The sequence below is a fragment of the Tamandua tetradactyla genome, chromosome 14 (assembly GCF_023851605.1).
Source record: "Tamandua tetradactyla isolate mTamTet1 chromosome 14, mTamTet1.pri, whole genome shotgun sequence".
NCBI classification, from domain to species: Eukaryota; Metazoa; Chordata; class Mammalia; order Pilosa; family Myrmecophagidae; genus Tamandua; species Tamandua tetradactyla.
In genome coordinates this window covers 64,951,009-64,974,498 of record NC_135340.1, presented here as the reverse complement: position 1 = coordinate 64,974,498, position 23,490 = coordinate 64,951,009, and the positions used below count along the sequence as shown (strand labels likewise).

General features: G+C 35.6%; 1 protein-coding gene across 4 annotated transcripts in view; it reads right to left on the bottom strand.

Annotated features, from left to right (window-relative positions):
- USP8 (ubiquitin specific peptidase 8) overlaps positions 1-23,490 on the bottom strand; it is a 110,334-nt gene that overhangs the window by 54,531 nt on the left and 32,313 nt on the right. For all 4 annotated transcript variants that reach the window (XM_077127868.1, XM_077127867.1, XM_077127871.1 and 1 more), the window contains exon 4: positions 20,160-20,245. In XM_077127868.1, coding sequence (XP_076983983.1) covers positions 20,160-20,245 — 86 coding nt within the window. The remainder of the gene's footprint in view (positions 1-20,159; positions 20,246-23,490) is intronic.

Below are 23,490 nucleotides of genomic sequence, written 5' to 3'. Positions count from 1 at the left end.
ATGTACAAACTAAAAAATGCTTTTGCATGAGGAAGAACAAAGAAATGTCATTATTGCAGGGTGTTGATAACAGATGGTAATTCATATTTTGAAACTTGAACTTATGTGTGAGACTAAAGCAAAAAATGTTTATTTGGTACAAAATTTATATTTTGTTTAGTGCATTTCCTAATATAACTTATATGGACAGGTTAATTGAGCACCATAAGTACATGGAACCTTGAATAGGGCATGAGATTTTGGAGGTTTGTCCATAGTGATGCCCGATAAATCTCAGAGTGAAGCCCCAATAAATCCCAAAGTGATCTGAACAGTGAATAAAAAAGTATTTGCAAAGTCCCCTTGGGGGAATGGCGAGAAAATGGGGAAAATTCAACTTTCAATCTGTAGAACTCCTGATATTCTCACAAGCAATGGGGGCAATCAAATCAGTAGGCCAAGTCCTCAATCTTGGGGTTTGTTCATATGAAACTTATTCCTACAAAGGATAGACAAAGCCTTAGGTTTTTAAAGCCTTAAAATCAGACCTAAGAGTCACCCTCAGAGAATCTCTTTTGTTGCTCAGATATGGCCTCTCTCTCTCAGCCAACACGACAAGCAAACTCCCTCTCTAGGTGGGACATGACTCCTACGGGCATGGACCTTCCTGGCAACATGGGACAGAAATCCTAGAATGAGCTGGGACTCAGCATCAAGGGATTAAGAAAACCCTTCTCAACCAAAGGGAGGCAGAGAGAAATGAGACAAAATAAAATCAGTGGCTGAGAGATTTCAAACAGAATCGAGAGGTTATCCTGGGGGTTATTCTCACACACTATATAGATATCCCCTTTTTAGATTAAGGTGTATTAGGCTAGAGGAAAGTGCTGAAACTGTAGAGCTGTGTACCAGTAGCCACGTTTCTTGAAGAAAACTGTATCATGATATAGCTTTCACAATGTTACTGTGTGATTGTGAAAAACTTGTGTCTGATGCTCCTTTTATCTACCTATGAACAGATGAGCAAAACATATGGATTAAAAATAAATAAATAATGGGGAAACAAATGTTAAAATAAATCTGGTAGACTGAAATGTTGGTGATTGGAGAGGGGGAGAGGGTATGGTATGAATGAATTTTTTTCTTTTTCCTTTTTATTTATTTTTCTGGATTGATGCAAATGTTCTAAGAAGTGATTGTGGTGATGAATATACAACTATGTGATGATATTGTGAGTTACCAAGAATGGAATGATCATACACTAACAATGTTCATGTTTGTATGCTGCCATGTTTAAAAAAATTTTTTTAATTAAAAGAAAAAATAACAGAGGACAATAATTATCTATTTATTACTTCTTTGATTCCATTACTTAAGGGTGCTAGTCACTGCGGATGCCAGCCACTCTTGTGAAGCTTATGTAGGTAGCAGAGTAAATTAGACCTATAGGTAGTCTAAGAGGACCTTTTCTGTTCCTCAAATGTGGCCTCACTCTCTCGAAGCCCAACTCTGCAAATGTAATCATTGCCCTCCCCGCTACATGGGACATGACACCCAGGGGAGAAAGTCTCTCTGGTGGCATACGAGATAATTCCCAGGGATGAGTCCGGCCCTGGCACCATGGAGTCAACAATTCCATCCTGACCAAAAGGGGGAAAAGAAGTGTAAGTAATAAAGTATCAGTGGCAGAGAGACTTCAAATAAAGTCAAAAGGCTACTCTGGAGGTTGCTCTTATATAAGCTTCAGTTAGACATTGCTATCTATCATAACCTACCAAACCCCCACCAGGACCATTCCAATCCTAAGGAACACCTTGGGCAATATATAAGATTCCACAAGGGTTCCATGCACTAGAGAAACTTTCCAGACACCTACAACCTCCAGATGGGTCCCTGGACCAGATAAGTCCTGAAACCTAGAGGGCCCAGCCTCTCCAGAACATCAAATGATTCCATCTGCCTAGACCATATTAGTGACAGACCCTTCCATTATGAAAAAGTTAGAATGGTCATAGCCCAAACACCCTTAAAGAGAGGGATGGAAAGATCAAAGGTGATGATGGAGTTACACAGAGAAGAAAGGATTAACAAATGAATATGACTACTGAAAATCATTAAATTGATATCCTTTTTAGTCTCCAGTATCTTAGAGCAACTAGAAGTAAAAACCTAAAATTGCGGAACTGTAACCCATGTCAAAATCTGAAATAAGTTCTACAACTACTTGTGGTGCTGTGCTTTCCAATTTATTGATTTTTTGTATATGTTATTTTTCACAAAAAAAAAAAAGAAAGAAAAAAAGTCAACTATGATGATAAAAAAAATATTTAAGCCTTCTAACCTCCTATATTCTGGAGCAGCTAGAAGGAAAAATGTGAGAGGATTGTATGGTAGCCCATGACAAACTCTGGGATCTGACTTGTAACTACCTGTTGAAGAGTGTTTTGAAAACTATTACTTTTTTATTTCTTTGCTTTGTATATATGTCATACTGTACAATTAAAAATTCAAAAAAGAATCTATATACATTCCTTCTAGTCTCCAATGTTCTGGAGCAGGTAGAAGGAAAATCTGAGATGATGGAATGGTAGCCCATTACAAACACAAACTCTGGACCTGTCCTGTAACTACTTTGTGAAGAGCTTTGAAAACGATTGTTTTTAACTATCTTTGCTTTGTATATACCTTATATAATAAAAAAGTTAAAAAAAAAGTGAATGACAACTTCATACAGAATTTGACAAAAACAGATGTTTCACTATTTATCATATCTGCTCAGACAATAACCTGTGATAAAAAGATCTTCAAATATTTAAAGGGATGTTTACTGATGTATTCATTGCCCCTATTTCTCTATGGCATTGTGTGAGAACATGTTGCTAGAATAGCTATCAGGTATCACCACCTGTTATTTCTACAGTATTATCAACCCCACATTTTTCTGCCTATGTCATATACCAGCAATAATTTCACCATTTTAACAGAAATGAGAGACTTGTAACAAGATGCAAGATTATGCAATTGTTTTACTTGAGCTCACTGTTCTAGTTTGCTAGCTGCTGGAATGCAACACACCAGAGACAGACTGGCTTTTAATAAAAGGGGATTTATTTTGTTAGTTCTTCAGAGGAAATGCAGCTAATTTTCAACTGAGGTTCTTTCTTAGGTGGGAAGGAACAGGATGGTCTGTGCTGGCCTCTCTTCTTTCTGCATCTCCAAAGGCCTGGGCTGAGTTGCAAGTGCTGAGATGAGGTATGCTGAGCTGCTTGGGCTGTGCTACACTGAGTCTCTCATTTAAGCACCAGCCAATTAAATCAAACATCATTCACTGCAGCAGGCATGCCTACTAGCCGACTGCAGATGTAATTAGCAACAGATGAGGTTCATGTACCATTGGCTCATGTCCACAGCAAAAGAACTAGGTACCTCCACCTGGCCAAGCTGACAACCGAATCTAACTACCACACACATCAACACAAATCATAACAGTGCCAAGAAGAAGGGTGTTACAGAAAATGTTTCCACTGTTAACAATAGCAAGAATAATGCAAACACTTACTGAGTAGTTACTATGGACCCAGCACTGATTTAATTAATGTGTTAATTTTTCAACAATCCTAAGGTAGGTTTTATTATCCTCATTTTACAAATGGGTAAACTGAGGCACAGGGAGGCTAAGTAACTTGACCAAGATCACACAGTAAGTGGAAGAATTGGGATTCAAATCCAGGAGTCTGGTTCTGTATATTTACCAGATTTAAATTGCTTCTCTAGTAGTATTTTATGCTGGAATGTTAAATGAAATGTAATTGTGAACGCCGCTAGCTTTCTTTTTAAACACAAGATTCACTTCCAATTTCTAAGTGACCAACTGTAGAGGATTCATGCATTCACATTCAGTTTGTAGTAAACTTTGACATGAAATTTTATATAGTCCAAACCAAGTTTTTATTTCTCACTTTTTTTTTTAATCAAGATATTATATTCTCCTGTTCTCAACCTGTTTTGATCTGCTGCTTTCAATACAGGACAAGTCTCACATTGCCTGCATATTCTCGTGGCATTATATGGTTCAGTAATCTGTAACTCCATTACTGATGAGGCCTAAATACTGTAATTCTTGCTGCCAATCTGGATTATAAGAGCCTTGGAAACCTTTGGATTTCTAGGAATCCATTAATAGCGATGCTACTGTGCTGACAGTTTATGGTAATAATCTTTGAAGAGTGCACAAATAATATTCTATCTGTCGTTTAGTAAAAAAGCAAGCATATAACAGCAATGGAAAATTAGAAGAGTCTGCAATCAACTTAGACAAAGCTTACATCTATATAAGATACATTCTTACAAAATGTATGTAAATAAGTTATTATTTCTCTGGCATATTAGAAATTTAGAAGCATTCCATGCTCACCATTCTATGCTCACTCCCTCATTTAATCCATCCAATGAGTTTTCCCTCTTTCCTGTTCTATCACCAGTGTAGAAATAACTGAAACAATGTTGAAACAGATATTTCATTATCGAAGCACTTCACAGCTTAGGAAAATAACATTTTAAATGAAAGCTTTCTAGGAAAAGGTTCCTTAGAGAGGACATGTAAAAATATCATACTTGATTCTATTTTTAAAATAGATACTTGGAAATGGCTGATTCCAGGCCTGGGATGAAAAATGTTCAAAATAAACATGGAACATCTTATAAGACAGCAAGGAAGTTATCAAAGACTATTAGAATCCGATCAGAAAAACTCAGGATTCTAATCCTGTTGCCCAAAGATGGGATAATTTGAGCTTCAAGAAAGAATCATGGCAATGGATCAAAACCCATCAGAAATGTTTAAATCTATGAATTTATAAGAATTTTTAAAAACCTAAAAACAGGAAAGAATAAAACATTTATCTTGCCTTTCCATTATGATTTGCACTAAATGTATAACTAAATAGTCAATAAGAGAAAATGTTTCTTTATATAATAGTTATTATTAATAATGAAAAGAGATGATAGAATTAGACTATCACCATTTTGCAATGTTCAATGAATTAATGGATCTGTGCACTGAGCTAACATCACAAAAAAGTGTCAACTAGACTATCATTTGTGTCCTGATGTAAGAGCAGACTGCCATCTTGTCAAAGGATTGAAAATGATTATGATCAAGACTGAATCTACCTGCCAATTTGCAGGAAATGGAGAGGACAAAGGAACATGTTGAATTGAACCATGCATCAGGAAAATAGACTAAAAGAAAATCCATACGTCAAATATCCTGGATTCTTCAACAGATATATTATAAAGAAAATAGAGATGGGGGGCATGTCAAAATGGAGAGGACAAAGGAACATGCTGAATTGAACCATGCATCAGGAAAATATAGACTATAAGAAAATCCATACATCAAATACCCTGGATTCTTCAACAGATACATTATAAAGAAAATAGAAATGGGGGTGCATGTAAAGATTTAAAAAATACTTAAGAGACCCCTCACCTTTTAAAAATGGGCAAAATTAAATTATGGGGTTCAGGAATACATACTTGGGTGATAATACTATAAACAAACACATTAAAAAAAACACACATAAAGAAAAGTTACTTTTGAGGGTAAGGAAGGGGTGAGAGTGAAAAGGTTTCTGCAGTGGTAAGTAAAGTTGATTTTTTTATCTATGGGTGGCTGCAAGGATGTTCACCCTATAATAATTCATTAAGCTATACATTTGTGTTTTCACAGTTTTAGGTATCAGTTTCATTTTTATAACAAAAAAGGTTATATTTTTTTAATTTTTTAATTTTTTAAACATAACAACATACAAACACGAACACTGTTACCATATGATCATTCCATTCTTGTTATATAATCAATAACTCACAATATTATCACGTATTTGTATATTCATCACCACGATCACTTCTTAGAACATTTGCATCAATCCAGAAAAAGAAATAAAAAGAAAAAAATTCATACATACCATACCCTCTCCCACTTCCCGATCACCAGGATTTCAAACTACTAAATTTATTTTAACATTTGTTCCCCCTATTATTTATTTTTAATCTGTATGTTTTACCCATCTGTTCATTAAGGTAGATAAATGGAGCATCAGACACAAGGTTTTCACAATCGCTGAAAGCTATATCATTATACAATCACCTTCAAGAAACATGGCTACTGGTACACAGCTCTACAGTTTCAGCACTTCCCTCCAGCCTCTCTTGTACATTAACTAAAAAGGTGATATCTGTATAATGCGTTAAGAATAACCTCCAACACTGGTTAAAAAGATCTTAAAGTTCCAGAGAAGATGGCGGCTTAGTAAGACGCGCGGGTCTTAGTTCCTCCTCCAGAACAGCTACTAGAGAAGTAAAAACGATTCAGAACAGCTCCCGGGGCCACGACAGAGACCAAGAAGACAGCGTACCCCATTCTGAATCGGCTGAGTGGCTGGGAGAACCCGCTCTGGTGAGATCGCCGAGGGGCGCGGGCTTCCCCGGGCCGGGGCGGCAGGCGGCCGCAGTCCCTCCCTTCCTCCTTTCCAGGCCAGCTGGGAGAATTGGACAGGCGGTCCCCTCAAGCCGCGGCGGCTGGCGCCCCCCCACAACGCGCGGCCCCCCGGACCAGCTGGGAGAATTGGATCGGAGATCCCCAAGCCGCGGAGAACAGCGACTGGGGTCCCTTTCAAACACATGGCTTTCCTGTCCGGCTGGGAACGGTGGATAGACACTTCCCCAAGCCGCGGCGGCTAGTGCCCGCCCCCGTCACGCTTGGCGCCCCGGACCGGCTGGGAAATTTGGACAGCAGTTCCCCCAAACCGTGGAGGCCGGCGACCCTCCCCGCACACGGATCCCCGGGACGGCTGGGAGATTCGGATTGGCACTCCCCCAAGCTGCTTCGGCTGGCGACCCCCCCCACAGCAAGAGTTTTCCAAAGTTAAAGGGGCCACAGCATCTTTTACTGGTGGGACCCACACACAGATGAGCGCCACCTACTGTGCAGGATAAGAAAAACAGAGCCCAGAGATTTCACAGGAAAATCTTTCAACCTGCGGGGTCTTACACCCCAGGAAATCTCATTAAATGCCCAGACGCCAGCAGAAGATAACAGATCACGCTCAGAAAATTGAAAATATGGCCCAGTCAAAGGAACAAACCAATAGTTCAAATGAGATACAGGAGCTGAGACAACTAATGCTGAATATACGAACAGAAATGGAAAACCTCTTCAAAAACCAAATCGATAAATTGAGGGAGGACATGAAGAAGACATGGGCTGAACAAAAAGAAGAAATAGAAAAACTGAAAAAACAAATCACAGAACTTATGGGAGTGAAGGACAAAGCAGAAAAGCTGGAAAAAAACAATGGATACCTACAATGGTAGATTTAAAGAGACAGAAGTTAGAATTAGTGAATTGGAGGATGGAACATCTGAATTCCAAAAAGACACAGAAACTATACGGAAAAGAATGGAAAAATTTGAACAGGGGAACAGGGAACTGAAGGACAATATGAAGTGCACAAATATACGTGTTGTGGGTGTCCCAGAAGGAGAAGAGAAGGGAAAACGAGGAGAAAAACTAATGGAAGAAATTATCACTGAAAATTTCCCAACTCTTACGAAAGACCTAAAATTACAGATTCAAGAAGTGCAGCGCACCCCAAAGAGAACAGACCCAAATAGGCATTCTCCAAGACACTTACTAGTTAGAATGTCAGAGGTCAAAGAGAAAGAGAGGATCTTGAAAGCAGCAAGAGAAAAACAATCCATCACATACAAGGGAAACCCAATAAGACTATGTGTACATTTCTCAGCAGAAACCATGGAAGCTAGAAGACAGTGGGATGATATATTTAAATTACTAAAAGAGAAAAACTGCCAACCAAGACTTCTATATCCAGCAAAATTGTCCTTCAAAAATGAGGGAGAAATTAAAACATTCTCAGACAAAAAGTCACTGAGAGAATTTGTGACCAAGAGACCAGCTCTGCAAGAAATACTAAAGGGAGCACTAGAGTCAGATACGAAAAGACAGAAGAGAGAGGTATGGAGAAGAGTGTAGAAAGAAGGAAAATCAGATATGATATATATAATACAAAAGGCAAAATGGTAGAGGAAAGTATTACCCAAACAGTAATAACACTAAATGTTAATGGACTGAATTCCCCAATCAAAAGACATAGACTGGAAGAATGGATTAAAAAACAGGATCCTTCTATATGCTGTCTACAGGAAACACATCTTAGACCCAAAGATAAACATAGGTTGAAAGTGAAAGGTTGGGAAAAGATATTTCATGCAAATAACAACCAGAAAAGAGCAGGAGTGGCTATACTAATATCCAACAAACTAGACTTCAAATGTAAAACAGTTAAAAGAGACAAAGAAGGACACTATCTACTAATAAAAGGAACAATTAAACAAGAAGACATAACAATCATAAATATTTATGCACCGAACCAGAATGCCCCAAAATATGTGAGGAACACACTGAAAACACTGAAAAGGGAAATAGACACATATACCATAATAGTTGGAGACTTCAATTCACCACTCTCATCAATGGACAGAACATCTAGACAGAGGATCAAAAAAGAAATAGAGAATCTGAATATTACTATAAATGAGCTAGACTTAACAGACATTTATAGGACATTACATCCCACAACAGCAGGATACACCTTTTTTTCAAGTGCTCATGGATCATTCTCAAAGATAGGCCATATGCTGGGTCACAAAGCAAGTCTTAACAAATTTAAAAAGATTGAAATCATACACAACACTTTCTCGGATCATAAAGGAGTGAAGTTGGAAATCAATAATAGACGGAGTGCCAGAAAATTCACAAATACGTGGAGGCTCAACAACACACTCTTAAACAACGAGTGGGTCAAAGAAGAAATTGCAAGAGAAATTAGTAAATACCTCGAGGCGAATGAAAATGAAAACACAACATATCAAAACCTTTGGGACGCAGCAAAGGCAGTGCTAAGAGGGAAATTTATTGCCCTAAATGCCTATATCAGAAAAGAAGAAAAGGTAAAAATGCAGGAATTAACTGTCCACTTAGAAGAACAGGAGAAAGAACAGCAAACTAACCCTAAGGCAAGCAAAAGGAAAGAAATAACAAAGATCAGAGCAGAAATAAATGAAATTGAAAACATGAAAACAATAGAGAAAATCAATAAGACCAGAAGTTGGTTCTATGAGAAAATCAATAAGATTGATGGGCCCTTAGCAAGATTGACAAAAAGAAGAAGAGAGAGGACGCAAATAAATAAGATCAGAAATGGAAGAGGAGACATAACTACTGACCTCACAGAAATACAGGAGGTAATAACAGGATACTATGAACAACTTTACGCTAATAAATACAACAATTTAGATGAAATGGACGGGTTCCTGGAAAGGCACGAACAACCAACTTTGATTCAAGAAGAAATAGATGACCTCAACAAACCAATCACAAGTAATGAAATTGAATCAGTCATTCAAAAGCTTCCTAAAAAGAAAAGTCCAGGACCAGACGGCTTTACATGTGAATTCTACCAAACATTCCAGAAAGAATTAGTACCAACTCTCCTCAAACTCTTAAAAAAAATCAAAGTGGAGGGAAAACTACCTAATTCATTCTATGAAGCCAACATCACCCTCATACCAAAACCAGGCAAAGATATTACAAAAAAAGAATACTACAGGCCAATCTCTCTAATGAATATAGATGCAAAAATCCTCAATAAAATTCTAGCAAATCGAATCCAACAACACATTAAAAGAATTATATATCATGACCAAGTAGGATTCATCCCAGGTATGCAAGGATGGTCCAACATAAGAAAATCAATTAATGTAATACACCGTATCAACAAATCAAAGCAGAAAAATCACATGATCATCTCAATTGATGCAGAGAAGGCATTTGACAAGATTCAACATCCTTTCCTGTTGAAAACACTTCAAAAGATAGGAATACAAGGGAACTTCCTTAAAATGATAGAGGGAATATATGAAAAACCCACAGCTAATACCATCCTCAATGGGGAAAAATTGAAAACTTTCCCCCTAAGATCAGGAACAAGACAAGGATGTCCACTATCACCACTATTATTCAACATCGTGTTGGAGGTTCTAGCCAGAGCAATTAGACAAGAAAAAGAAATACATGGCAACAAAATTGGAAAGGAAGAAGTAAAACTATCACTGTTTGCAGACGATATGATACTATACGTCGAAAACCCGGAAAAATCCACAACAAAACTACTAGAGCTAATAAATGAGTACAGCAAAGTAGCAGGTTACAAGATCAACATTCAAAAATCTGTAGCATTTCTATACACTAGTAATGAACAAGCTGAGGGGGAAATCAAGAAACGAATCCCATTTACAATTGCAACTAAAAGAATAAAATACCTAGGAATAAATTTAACTAAAGAGACAAAAAACCTATACAAAGAAAACTACAAAAACTGTTAAAACTCAAAAATGGACAGCGCAATAATACCTAATTGTAAAGTAATCATGTTAAACCACTGAATGAAGCTGCATCTGAGCTGTAGGTTTTTTTTTGTTTGTCTGTTTGTTTGTTTGTTTGTGTCTTTTTTTTACTATTATTATTATTTTTATTTTTTTCTCTATATTAACATTCTATATCTTTTTCTGTTCTTTTTGCTAGTTCTTTTCCTAAATTGATGCAAATGTACTAAGAAATGATGATCAAGCAAAGTAGCAGGTTACAAGATCAACATTCAAAAATCTGTAGCATTTCTATACACTAGTAATGAACAAGCTGAGGGGGAAATCAAGAAACGAATCCCATTTACAATTGCAACTAAAAGAATAAAATACCTAGGAATAAATTTAACTAAAGAGACAAAAAACCTATACAAAGAAAACTACAAAAACTGTTAAAAGAAATCACAGAAGACCTAAATAGATAGAAGGGCATACCGTGTTCATGGATTGGAAGACTAAATATAGTTAAGATGTCAATCCTACCTAAATTGATTTACAGATTCAACGCAATACCAATCAAAATCCCAACAACTTATTTTTCAGAAATAGAAAAACCAATAAGCAAATTTATCTGGAAGGGCAGGGTGCCCCAAATGGCTAAAAGTATCTTGAGGAAAAAAAACGAAGCTGGAGGTCTCACGCTGCGGGACTTCAAGGCATATTATGAAGCCACAGTGGTCAAAACAGCATGGTAATGGCATAAAGATAGATATATCGACCAATGGAATCGAATAGAGTGCTCAGATATAGACCCTCTCATCTATGGACATTGGATCTTTGATAAGGCAGTCAAGCCAACTCACCTGGGACAGAACAGTCTCTTCAATAAATGGTGCCTAGAGAACTGGATATCCATATGCAAAAGAATGAAAGAAGACCCGTATCTCACACCCTATACAAAAGTTAACTCAAAATGGATCAAAGATCTAAACATTAGGTCTAAGACCATAAAACAGTTAGAGGAAAATGTAGGGAGATATCTTATGAAACTTAAATTGGAGGCGGTTTTATGGACTTTAAACCTAAAGCAACAGCACTGAAGAAAGAAATAAATAAATGGGAGTTCCTCAAAATTAAACACTTTTGTGCATGAAAGAACTTCATCAAGAAAGTAGAAAGACAGCCTACACAATGAGAGACAATATTTGGAAACGACACATCAGATAAAGGTCTAGTATCCAGAATTTATAAAGAGATTGTTCAACTGAACAACAAAAAGACAGCCAACCCAATTACAAAATGGGAAAAAGACTTGAATAGATACCTATCAGAAGAGGAAATACAAATGGCCAAAAGGCACATGAAGAGATGCTCAATGTTCCTGGACATTAGAGAAATACAAATCAAAACCACAATGAGATATCATCTCACAGCCACCAGAATGGCCATTATCAACAAAACAGAAAATGACAAGTGCTGGAGAGGATGCGGAGAAAGAGGCACACTTATCCACTGTTGGTGGGAATGTCAAATGGTGCAACCACTGTGGAAGGCAGTTTGGCGGTTCCTCAAAAAACTGAATATAGAATTGCCATACGACCCAGCAATACCATTGCTAGGTATCTACTCAAAGGACTTAAGGGCAAAGACACAAACGGACATTTGCACACCAATGTTTATAGTAGCGTTATTTACAATTGCAAAGAGATGGAAACAGCCAAAATGTCCATCAACAGACGAGTGGCTAAACAAACTGTGGTATATACATACGATGGAATATTATGCAGCTTTAAGACAGGATAAACTTATGAAGCATGTAATAACATGGATGGACCTAGAGAACATTATGCTGAGTGAGTCTAGCCAAAAACTAAAGGACAAATACTGTATGGTCCCACTGATGTGAACCGACATTCGAGAATAAACTTGGAATATGTCATTGGTAACAGACCATCAGGAGTTAGAAACAGGGTAAGATAATGGTTAATTGAAGCTGAAGGGATACAGACTGTGCAGCAGGACTAGATACAAAAACTCAAAAATGGACAGCGCAATAATACCTAATTGTAAAGTAATCATGTTAAACCACTGAATGAAGCTGCATCTGAGCTGTAGGTTTTTTTTTGTTTGTCTGTTTGTTTGTTTGTTTGTGTCTTTTTTTTACTATTATTATTATTTTTATTTTTTTCTCTATATTAACATTCTATATCTTTTTCTGTTCTTTTTGCTAGTTCTTTTCCTAAATTGATGCAAATGTACTAAGAAATGATGATCATGCACCTATGTGATGATGTTAAGAATTACTGATTGCATATGTAGAATGGTATGATTTCTAAATGTTGTGTTAATTTCTTTTTTTTCTTTAATTAATAAAAAATGCTTATAAAAAAAAGATCTTAAAGCTTAAAAAAAAAGAATAACCTCCAGGATAACCTCTCGACTCTGTTTGAAATCTCTCGACCACTGACACTTTATTTTGTCTCATTTCACTCTTCTCCCTTTTGGTTGAGAAGGTTTTCTTAATCCCTTGATGCTGAGCCCCAGCTCATTCTAGGATTTCTGTCCCATGTTGCCAGGAAGGTCCACACCCCTGGGAATTATGTCCCATGTTGAGGGGGAGTTTGCTTGTCGTGTTGGCTGAGAGAGAGAGGCCACCTCTGAGCAACAAAAGAGGTTGTCTGGAGGTGACTCTTCGGCCTAATTTTAAGTAGGCTTAGCCTATCCTTTGCAGGGATAAATGTTCATATGAACAAACCCCAAGATTGAGGGCTTGGCCTATTGCTTTGGTTGTCCCCACTGCTTGTGAGAATATCAGGAATTCTCCACATAGGGAAGCTGAATTTTTCCCCTTTCTTGCCATTCCCCCAAGGGGACTTTGCAAATACTTTTTTATTCACTGTTCAAATCACTCTGGGATTTATCGGGGCATCACTGTGGACAAACCTTCAAAATCTCATGCTAATATGGGACAGCTCGTATGGTAAGTGCTACTGAGTAAGCCCATGGTAAAAAGAGCACACTGGAACCAGAAAGAACGGAAGAACCTTGTAGTGTCTTTCCGGGATCTCTATGGACAAAGTCTAACACCATGTCAGTGGCAAAGGAAACATGGTGACAAGGTCTGGCTCAGAATCACAAAGCAGGGTAAAGTAGTGAGGATTTAAAGGTCAGAGGTAAACTGATTAAGCGGCACAGTACTTTATTTAAAACAGGAGTTTTCAGTTAGTCCTACACTATTTAGAGATTCTGTATGGAGATCTTACCTCCTATTTCATTTCACTCCAAAGACTAGGACTATTTCAAATATCTTAGGTTTGAACATCCAGAATCCACAGAATCTGGAAGCCCTGTATACAGGAATATATACTGAGAGACACTTTGGTTTGGTCTAAATCAACTGCACATTCATTTGCTTTTTAAACTTGGTAGGAGCTGCCTGGTGCTTCCTTCCTGAGCCTCACTGACTCCTTTATAAATATCCCCAAGAATGCATAGTTAGATAGCAAAGTGAGGAGATAACTGCTATAAAAGTTAGGATAGTGGTTATCTCCGTGCAGAGGAAAAGGAATGGGAAAAGGGATGGGACAGACAGGGAACTTCTAGGGTGCTGGCAATGTTCTACTTACAAAGTGACAGGTATTTTCATGTGTGTTTATAGTATTTTATTAAGCTGTACTTTCCTGTATGTGTTATATTTTATGCACTTCTATGCAAGTATTATATTTCACAAAAAAGTAAAATAAACAGTTAAAAGGAAGAAAGATGCCCTGAGAAAGAAAACAGGAGGTTGAATCTCTAAACGAATCAGGTACAGAACACCATATGCAGTCTTCAATTTGAATGAACCAAAAAAGGTGATTTACATGCACATAAGTACATAGATCATTTTGTTAAGATACCTAAGAACCTAATTATAGCAGTTGCCTTTTAGTCAGAGATCAGGGATTTGGGATGAAAATTTACTTTTCATTTATACCCTCTCATGCTGCTTAAAATGTTTATCTGTACATTTATTTTAAAAAAACTAAATTATATTATCTGCCTCATTAAGCAAAACAACCCAAAGGACTATAAATTCTACACAGTGTTTTCTGAGCCAGAAAGATGGGTCTCTCCAGACACTTTCCTTCCTACAAGGGAGAGGCACAACTAGTTTATCATGGGATCCTCTGGAGCTTACAGTTTTTTAATAAGTATGATACTATACTAAGTATTAACAGGTAACCCCTATCCTTTAACTTACGATATAATCAAGACGTCAAACAATAATAATGTCAGCTGACATCTGTAGGAGTATTTTCAAATAAGGGTTCTAGAGGAGGGTTGTAGTAGCTCAGCAGGGGGAGTATTCAAGGTAGACTACGATGCTCCATGAAGATTATATGGAGAATGTGAGCCTTAAGTAACACGATTCAGAAAGGTAGAGGAGGTGTAAGCAAAAGTGCACTGTGGGGATGGCCATGTTTCTGGTGAATGGAGTGACATGTATGGAGTAATAAAACAATCCCCTGGCAAGAATGTAGAGTACACTGGTAGAATAGATGGAGAACAGGAAGTTATGATGACATACAGTGTTAAAAGCACAGACTACAGTGGTGGCAGTGGGACTTCTAAGGAAAGGGATGTAAATTTAAGACAACAATATGGACAATATCACAAAGGATCCTTTATCACCTGAAATCTCAGTCCATACTTTGAGTCTCATCTCTAATCATGCTCAAACATAAAACCTATTGTTTAAGCTACCCTGGATGTCTTACTGTTTTCTACCAATTCATTATATACATTTATGCCTTGGTGTATGTTGTTCATTCTGTCTTGGATCCCATTGTCATAACTATCTCCTACTCATTCTTCAAAGTTCAGCAGCAGTAATTCCTCTTTTAAATGTTTTCCCATGGTATTTATGACATAGTATCCTGGTTAATTCTTTACCTGTATGAGCTAAATTATGAGTTCAACAGCAAAGAACATGCTTTATTTAACTTGCCATTACCACCACAGAGTAAAATGAATAATAGATGCTAACTTGATTAGATACAGAGGGTAAACAAAATCCAATAATGTTTCAATATAACTGACTGTATGAGAGACAGTGACATTATCAATCACGGTAGAGAAGTCAGAAATAGAATCTAGACAGTTTCTAAATTCTTTGTATTTTGGGGGGAAGAGAGGAAAATATAGACATCCATGGCTGAGATGATGGTAGCACACCTAAGTGTTAATACGTCTGGACAGAGGAATGTTCAATTAAGAGATCAGACCTGGAAATGGAAATATGGAGGTCACTATCTAAAACGAAAAAGAAAAAAAAAAGAGAGAGAGATGAATTCTTTAACGGAGAGGCCCCAAAGCAGAAAGAGAGACTGAGCATTAATTAACACCAAAACAGGAAGGTAATGTAGAGCCAAATAGGACCCATGAAAGGAGACAGAAAAATACAGAAGGAGCTGTAGCATCTGCTTCCAGATGAGTTGCTCTTAGTCGGTCTTACTTGTCTGCCTAAGCATGGTGAGGCTGAATCCAATTTAAGGGCAAAGAAGGGAAAAACAAAGCTGCCTTTCCTTCTGTTTCTTCTCTTATCCACGTCTTACCCCCTATAACCAGCCATTTATCCCACTTCTACATTCTCCATAAATCCACTTAAATAAAAATGATGTCTCTTCCACTTTGGAACTTCAGTTGGCAAACTGAAGTGAGATAAATGTCTGCTCTCCATCTGACAGTGACTTCTGGTTCCTATGTCTGCCTACCATCCAATCCTTTTCTCTAGGATTCTGACATATCTCCAGATTTGGCCCAAATTAAATCCAAGACTGTCCCTAGGGAAGTAAAGGAAATGGGTAAGTGAATAAACATTTGACAACTATTCCCTAATAGCAAATAATGCAGAAATCTGTTTTCTCAGTCACTTATAAGGTCTTTTTTGCTTCCCATTGTTGAAGGTATTTGTAGTCAGCCTCTGCACAGCAACTACGGACAAAATGTTTATGGGAATCTGAAATTATGTCTGCCTTTGGAGTGAAGAGATATATTACCCACCAGGTGAATGAGCAGAGTTTAGCAGAAAAATTACCCCAAGATGTCCAAGGCTTTCACCTTAAAGCTAGAAATCTATCCTACAATCCCTGATGCCCTTTCTCAGACTGCTGGCCTCACAAAAGAGAAATCCTCATCAGGTATATTTCAGAAATCAAAAGGAGAAGACCTCTGTGCTTGATTCACTATTAGGGAATTAGGATTGGACAGGTGTGAGGATATGTCAATATAGGGCTACCCTAAATGTCAATGAAAGAAACCTAACAAACAGGGCAGTGGAGGAGGCATAGTAGGAGGATAACAAAGAGTGAAAAGATTCCCCCAAACTAGTTGCAAAGTAATCCACATTGCAGGGAAAATTCAGAGCATATTTAAGAAAAAAAAAAAAAAGTCTTGGAATTACAAAGCACCCAGAGTTCATTCAGGCAAACTTCCCACTCAGTAACAGGAATCCCGTTACAACTATTCTATGATTCTATGACTCGGGCTGCTTTCTTAATGAGCAAATTAAAATATGGCTTCTTATCACTTTCACACATTAGCTCCGAACTAATGTGAAAGACTCTTCTTTATGACAGCCCCTGCAAAAATACAAAGAAATCTGCCATATACATAATACTATGATAAAATTTCCTCTTCTAAAGAGCTGTTTGTTCCCAACTTTCTAATACTTGGCACGGTAATCTTCATATATTCACTCATACTCTTAAAAAGTCAATCAATTACATGTGATAATGATGAAGAGGCTGGAATACATTTAAAATCTGTAATTTTGCTCATCATAAAAATAAAATATAATTTAAAAATTGGGTTATAAGAAAATGCAAAGAAAATAAATTATTTGAAATCCAAACCATTCTTAATATTATTGTGTATATGTGTTCATGTATTTTACAGATAGATAGATGGCATTTACTTCTTCAACAGAAATTGAACCATTTTCTATGTTACTTAACCTGTTTAACCCACACCCTAACTTACTAGTTTATGAATATTTTCATTTAATATTATATAATATCCTCATTTATAAACAATACATGCATTTCATTACTGGATGGAGCATAATTTAGTCAACCCTGACTTTTAGATTATTTTAAATTGCTATTATTATGCACAACAAAATGCGGTAATGAAGATCCTAGTAAATGAATCTCTGCCCATATCTACAGCATGAAAATTATTAATGGATAAAGCAAAAGCATTCCCACTAATATCATATAGGGGAAATATTAACAATTGAACAGACTCCATGTGGTATAAACTGCCAAAGACCGGTTATTGGAAAAAGCAAACTGACAGATTTGCAATTCAGATAACAGGCAGAAGGGGAAATCCAGAAGATTCATCCAGGTTGACATATTTCTGTACTGGTTTAAATTATGCTTACTAAGAATATACAGATATGTTATTTATATTTAAAAATTATTTAAATAAAAAATTTGAAATATGTTTTTAAAAGATGCACATGCAAAAATAAAATGGTTGTGTTCAGGTGGTGGAATTATTGATGACTTCTATTTTAAAATGTTTATGTACTATTGGTATTTTATTGCCTTTGTAATAAAGAGGAGAAGAAAATCTTGTGGTTGCTGAATTCTTCAGAAGGCAAACTAATAAATATGTAATGATTCACATATAAATTATTCAGTTGGAAAAATTTCCTTATATAACTTGCTTTATTCCTATAACCCTAATTGATTACTATGCACACAGGAAAAAATTCTAGTGCATTACACTTTACTGTGAGATATTTTTATGTGTACTTCTTTTAAAAATGTGCAATGTTTGTGTGAAGAGAATTTTTTGCAGTATATAGCACTAGAACATTAAATACATATAGCTTACAACGACAAAAGATGGAATGCCTCTTGGAGAAAACAATTTTCTGTAATGAATTGATCCTTTTTTTTTCCTTAAAGAAAATCTCTCTTAACTTTTGAACAGAAAATGATTCAAAATTTAGATAGGTACTTTTTACACAAAGTCTCATACATAAAGTAGTTTAATTCACATTGTGAAACAAGAACATCTTAATTTTTCATACGAAGCAGAACATTAGATTTTATTAAGCAGACTTATTCAAATATTAAAGATTTACATTTTTTAAGTTTCATTTTATTTTTAAAAAATAATTAACTATATCCATGCAACAGAACACTATTTGGCAATAAAATGGAATGAAGTACTGATACATGTTACAACAGGGATGAACCCTGAAAATGTTATGCTAAGTGAAGGAAGCCAGTCACAAAAGACATATTATATAACTCCATTTATATGAAACATCCAGAATAGATAGATCTGTTAAACATACAGATTCTACAGAACCTATATAATGATTGCCTGGAGCTGGAAGAGAGGGAGGCTGGGGAAAATAGAGAGTGATGGTGCAGGGTTTCTTTTGGGGTGACAAAAAATGCTCTATAACTAACTGTGGTGATGACTGCACATCTCTATGAATATACTAAAACCAATGAATAATATACATACACACATCTTAAATGGGTGAACTGTATGGAATGTGAATCATATTTAAATAACACTCTTATTTAAAAATAATTAGCCATGAGGATTGATTTACTTATAACGTAGTTCAGAATATTACAAGTACAGACATCAAATAAGCAAGAGAAAGAACCTAAAGCCTAGAAGATAATTAAGAGTAATAAAGAACATGATTGTTGTAGGCGGTCATATGATCAGGGAAAAACCAGGCAAATCCAAGAGACAACAGAAGAAGGAAGAGAATGGTGACTCTAAATGATATGATCCACCTTAATACATTCCAGCCTCAAGATTAACAATTTATGGAAGAGAAAAGGGAATATACTATTTGAAATAAGATAATTTCTAAGTAGAGAATATGATGTAGTAAATAGCTACTCGATCAAAATATGAAAAACCATGAAGACAATACTTAACTAGAAATATTTCCCTTTTTATCTTATGTGCAGAATGACTAATGACTAAAAATTGAAACACACTGTTTTAAATTTGTAATCATTTTATAAGACTGGTAAGCAAGTCATGGCAAATACTAGAAGCAGATGTTTTTAAAAAACATTTATACTGTACCACACAAAGAGCAAACTCTAATGTAAACTATGTAAAATTTTGTTTCATCAATTGTTAAAAAGGTACCATAGTAATGCAAAATGTTAATAACAGTGAAAACTGGGTGTATGAATGGGGAGTATTTAGGAACTCTGTACTTTCTGAATGATTTGTCTGTAAACATGCAACTGCCCTAACACAAAAATTTTTAAGACATATATAACTTCTGCAAATAGGAAGACCAAAACTAACAATGAGTACTTCATTATTATAAGACCAGTGCCCACTAGTACGGTACAACAAGGGGCATATGAGGAATTAAATTTTTCAGAAGAATCATGTCAGAAACTTACAAATGGAACACTGGACCTTAGCTCTAATCTAGTATTATCAGTGCTTACCTTACCAATCTATCATTCTAATCACTTTTTAAACTTCCATAAAGAATATAAATGGTAATACATGACTATGATATAGGTGACAGTAAAATATTTTAATTTTTGTGTCCCACTTAATGTTAAGACTTACTTCTAGGATTGGGGCATTATATTTAATCAGATATAAATGAACCAAACCTAAATATTATTTTTAACTTCTAAATTTACATTCTCTTTAATATTTCATAATAATGTCTGTACCTGAGTTTAAGGCTTTCAGAAAGTCTTTCAGCTTCTTCAATAGCTTTTTTGATGTTTCCAGGTCCAAGCATCATAAGAAAGTAGTCCTAAAATTATAGGAAAACCATCCCATACTGTTAGTACTGGCCAGAGAACACAGCACTGATGCTAAAACCATTAAAATCATGATTTTTATGGAAAGTCATTTAAATGAAAACATAATTATTATTAAATGGAGTACTTTTTAAATTTTAACCGAGGGCAGGTCACGGTGGCTCAGCAGGTACAGTTCTCACCTGCCATGCTAGAGACCCGGGTTCAATTCCCAGTGCCTGCCCATGTTAAAAAAAAAAAAAATTAACCTATATAAATGTATAATTTATCTCCAAATGTTTCAAAACTATCTCTTCATACCATATTATGATAAAAAAATCCACTGGGTAATAACTTTTACTTACTTGTAAGACACCATTAAGAAGTGTAAATACTGTTTTTATTGTTATTAATGAATAAGTGCTAAAGAGCAAAGCTTTCAAGAGCAAAATATATTTTCCTATTACAAACGTTATCTAGTTTTCTTTTTTCTCTAGATTCAGAAACACTAAAGCAAACTGTGTGTAGATACATAGCATGGGATTTGTTTTACTTGTTTTAAACATAACAGCTACCAGCCTCTCAAAAGGCTTCTGATACACTAAGCAAGTTTGCACTTGAGGAAAACTTGAATAACTAAAAATCAAATGATAGAAAATAAATCATCAATAATATCATTTACCTTAAAAATGAAATAAAATAAAAAGGCAAAAGTTTTGGCTCTTGTATATTTTGGGTGGACTGTATAGTGTGTGAAGATATTTCAATAAAAAAATACACTTTTTTTTAAGTGTTGATCTCATATTCACTAATAAGCATAATAAATTTTTTTTAAAAATTACTACTCCAAGAGGTTACTCATTATATTTTGCTCTCAGAGATATTTTCAAATCAGGGGTGGTTCAACAAGGTGGTAATGTAGAGACACTTGGCTAAATGATTACTGGCTTCAATAATAAGCCAAAACTTGTCAATATGACTCTGAAAACAAACCTACCAGCACAGTCTACAAATGGTAGTAATCAAAATTTGTAAAAAGAAGGGCTAGGAGGTCAAAAGGTTTTGGCTCTTCGAGAGATAGTCATCAAAAGAAAATCTACTAATAAAAGCTATTATGTCCATCTAGTCGAAAATCAGATCACATTTTGATTGAGCTTATTCCACCAGAGTAAAGATGTGTAAATACGTAAAATGGGTCCTGCACTATGTAATTCTAATAAAATTGTACAGTTTGTTCAATACTGTAAAACATTACTGTGGAAACTGTATGTCAATTACCAGAATGTCCAGACTACTGATGCAACATTTTTAAAATACAAAACAAAATTTATCATTACTGTAAGATGTTTCTGAGAAAAACAAAATACAAAGCAAAAAACAAAAATGCTATGGCTTGTTTTATTCAATTTTAGACCTGAACCCATGAAAAAGCCAGCCTACAAACCCAGTCTGACCCTGCATAAATGCTGAAAAAAAAATGTCTCTGCTGGAGTGTGCCTGCTACAAACTATCAGGAGACACTCCCCTAATACTGGTGAAATTTCTTGTCAATGATTATATCTTTCTGTGTACTTAAAGGAAAATAATTATGTTTACAGTCAAATTAAACATTTTCAAATTTTTGATAGCATGACAATTAACAACATTAAAAAAAACACCCAATTCTTAAAGAACAAAAACTTTTGCTCCTTAGTTTACCAGGCAGAACTTTTCCACTTCTAAACATATAAAGTCACATAGCTCTCATGACCACCTAAAAAAAGGTTTACTAGCAAATATTAAGGATCAATAATCAAAAATGTTTTGGAGATTTTAAAATATAATTCTAATTCTGTCTTAACTTTGCTATACTAATATTTGCAATGTTACCCCTTCTTCCCTTTCTCAGATGAACATGAAAAATTGTTCATAAACTGATTTTTTTCAGTGAGTAAGCACTAAATACATTTACTGTGCCCTCTCTAGCTAGACAGAAGTTAACAAGTTTTATCTAAATCGTGAAATTCTCTAGTATAAAACAAGAGAAAAGATACAAATTTTTAAAAATAAGTGACATAACATTCTGTCCCTATTTGATTTAAAGGGCAAAAAAAACAGAAAATAGAAAGTAAGTTTAATCTCTCAAGCACTAGAATTATACTGGCGAGGTTGGACTAAATAAAACAAAAAATAATTCTAAGACAGAAGCAGATGAAATACCCTGAACTGATGAAAAAAGTCTTCTAATGAAAATCAGTAACTTAACTGCAGCATTTGAAGCAACAGCCTGGGGCTTTGCAGGGAAATTTCTAATCAGAGCATCCAACTAGATACTCCTTTTGAAAATGCAATGGTATGGGGAAATGGAAAAAATTTCTTCTTCATTAAAATATATCCCAAACTTCTCAAGGAAAACAAGGCACTTGTAAAAACACTCCAATCTTGACCAAGAAAAATAGTAACTATCAATTTAAAAAAAGCAAGCAAAAAGCAAAAAGTATATAAAAATAGCCCTATTAAAGTAGACAAAACAACAAACCCCAAAACTACCAAAGTTATCCAAATTTGTGTTTCAAAAACATTTATTTTGGTAAGAACGTCTATGCTTCTTTTTAAGCAATTCCACTTTAACAGATACTGTAGAAACCATCAAAGTTAATGCAAAAACATGTTTGTATTTAGGCAGACCATTGTCTCTTATCTACAGGTAAGTGTATGTTCAAGATGTTTCTCCAAGGCAGAATGAGTCCAGCCATTTTTGGACAGGTGGATGAACCTCTGACTGCAAGAAACCACCTCTTCAAAGGTGAATCTAAAATCCAATAACTATTATTAGCATGCATTACTTTGCCGGTTAGACAAAACACCAGCAATGATTCAATTGCCATTAAGTAAAACTCATTAAAATTACCCCTTAACAAACAAAGAAATTGTATATTAACTTACTTTGAAAAAAAAAAAAGTTTTATCAAAGAATGAGAGGTTGTGGTTGTTCAAGTTATTGTAAATGAGACAATCACCAGAGAACAAAATAAAATCTCAATATTAATTCAAGAATGGCTTCTCTAGAGGTAAGAAATCTGTAGGCAATACTTTGCTACTACCGTCTAGTAATAAAATAGTTCTTCAATAAAGGTGGAATCATCAATACAATATTCTTTCCATTTCTTTAACCTGGCCTCTAGGCTCTTCTTTTGCTTGTTTCTGATACAATCAAAAAACAACCATTTTCTCTAGCAACACTTACCCTAGTCATCAGTTCTCTTTTTACTCATTTACA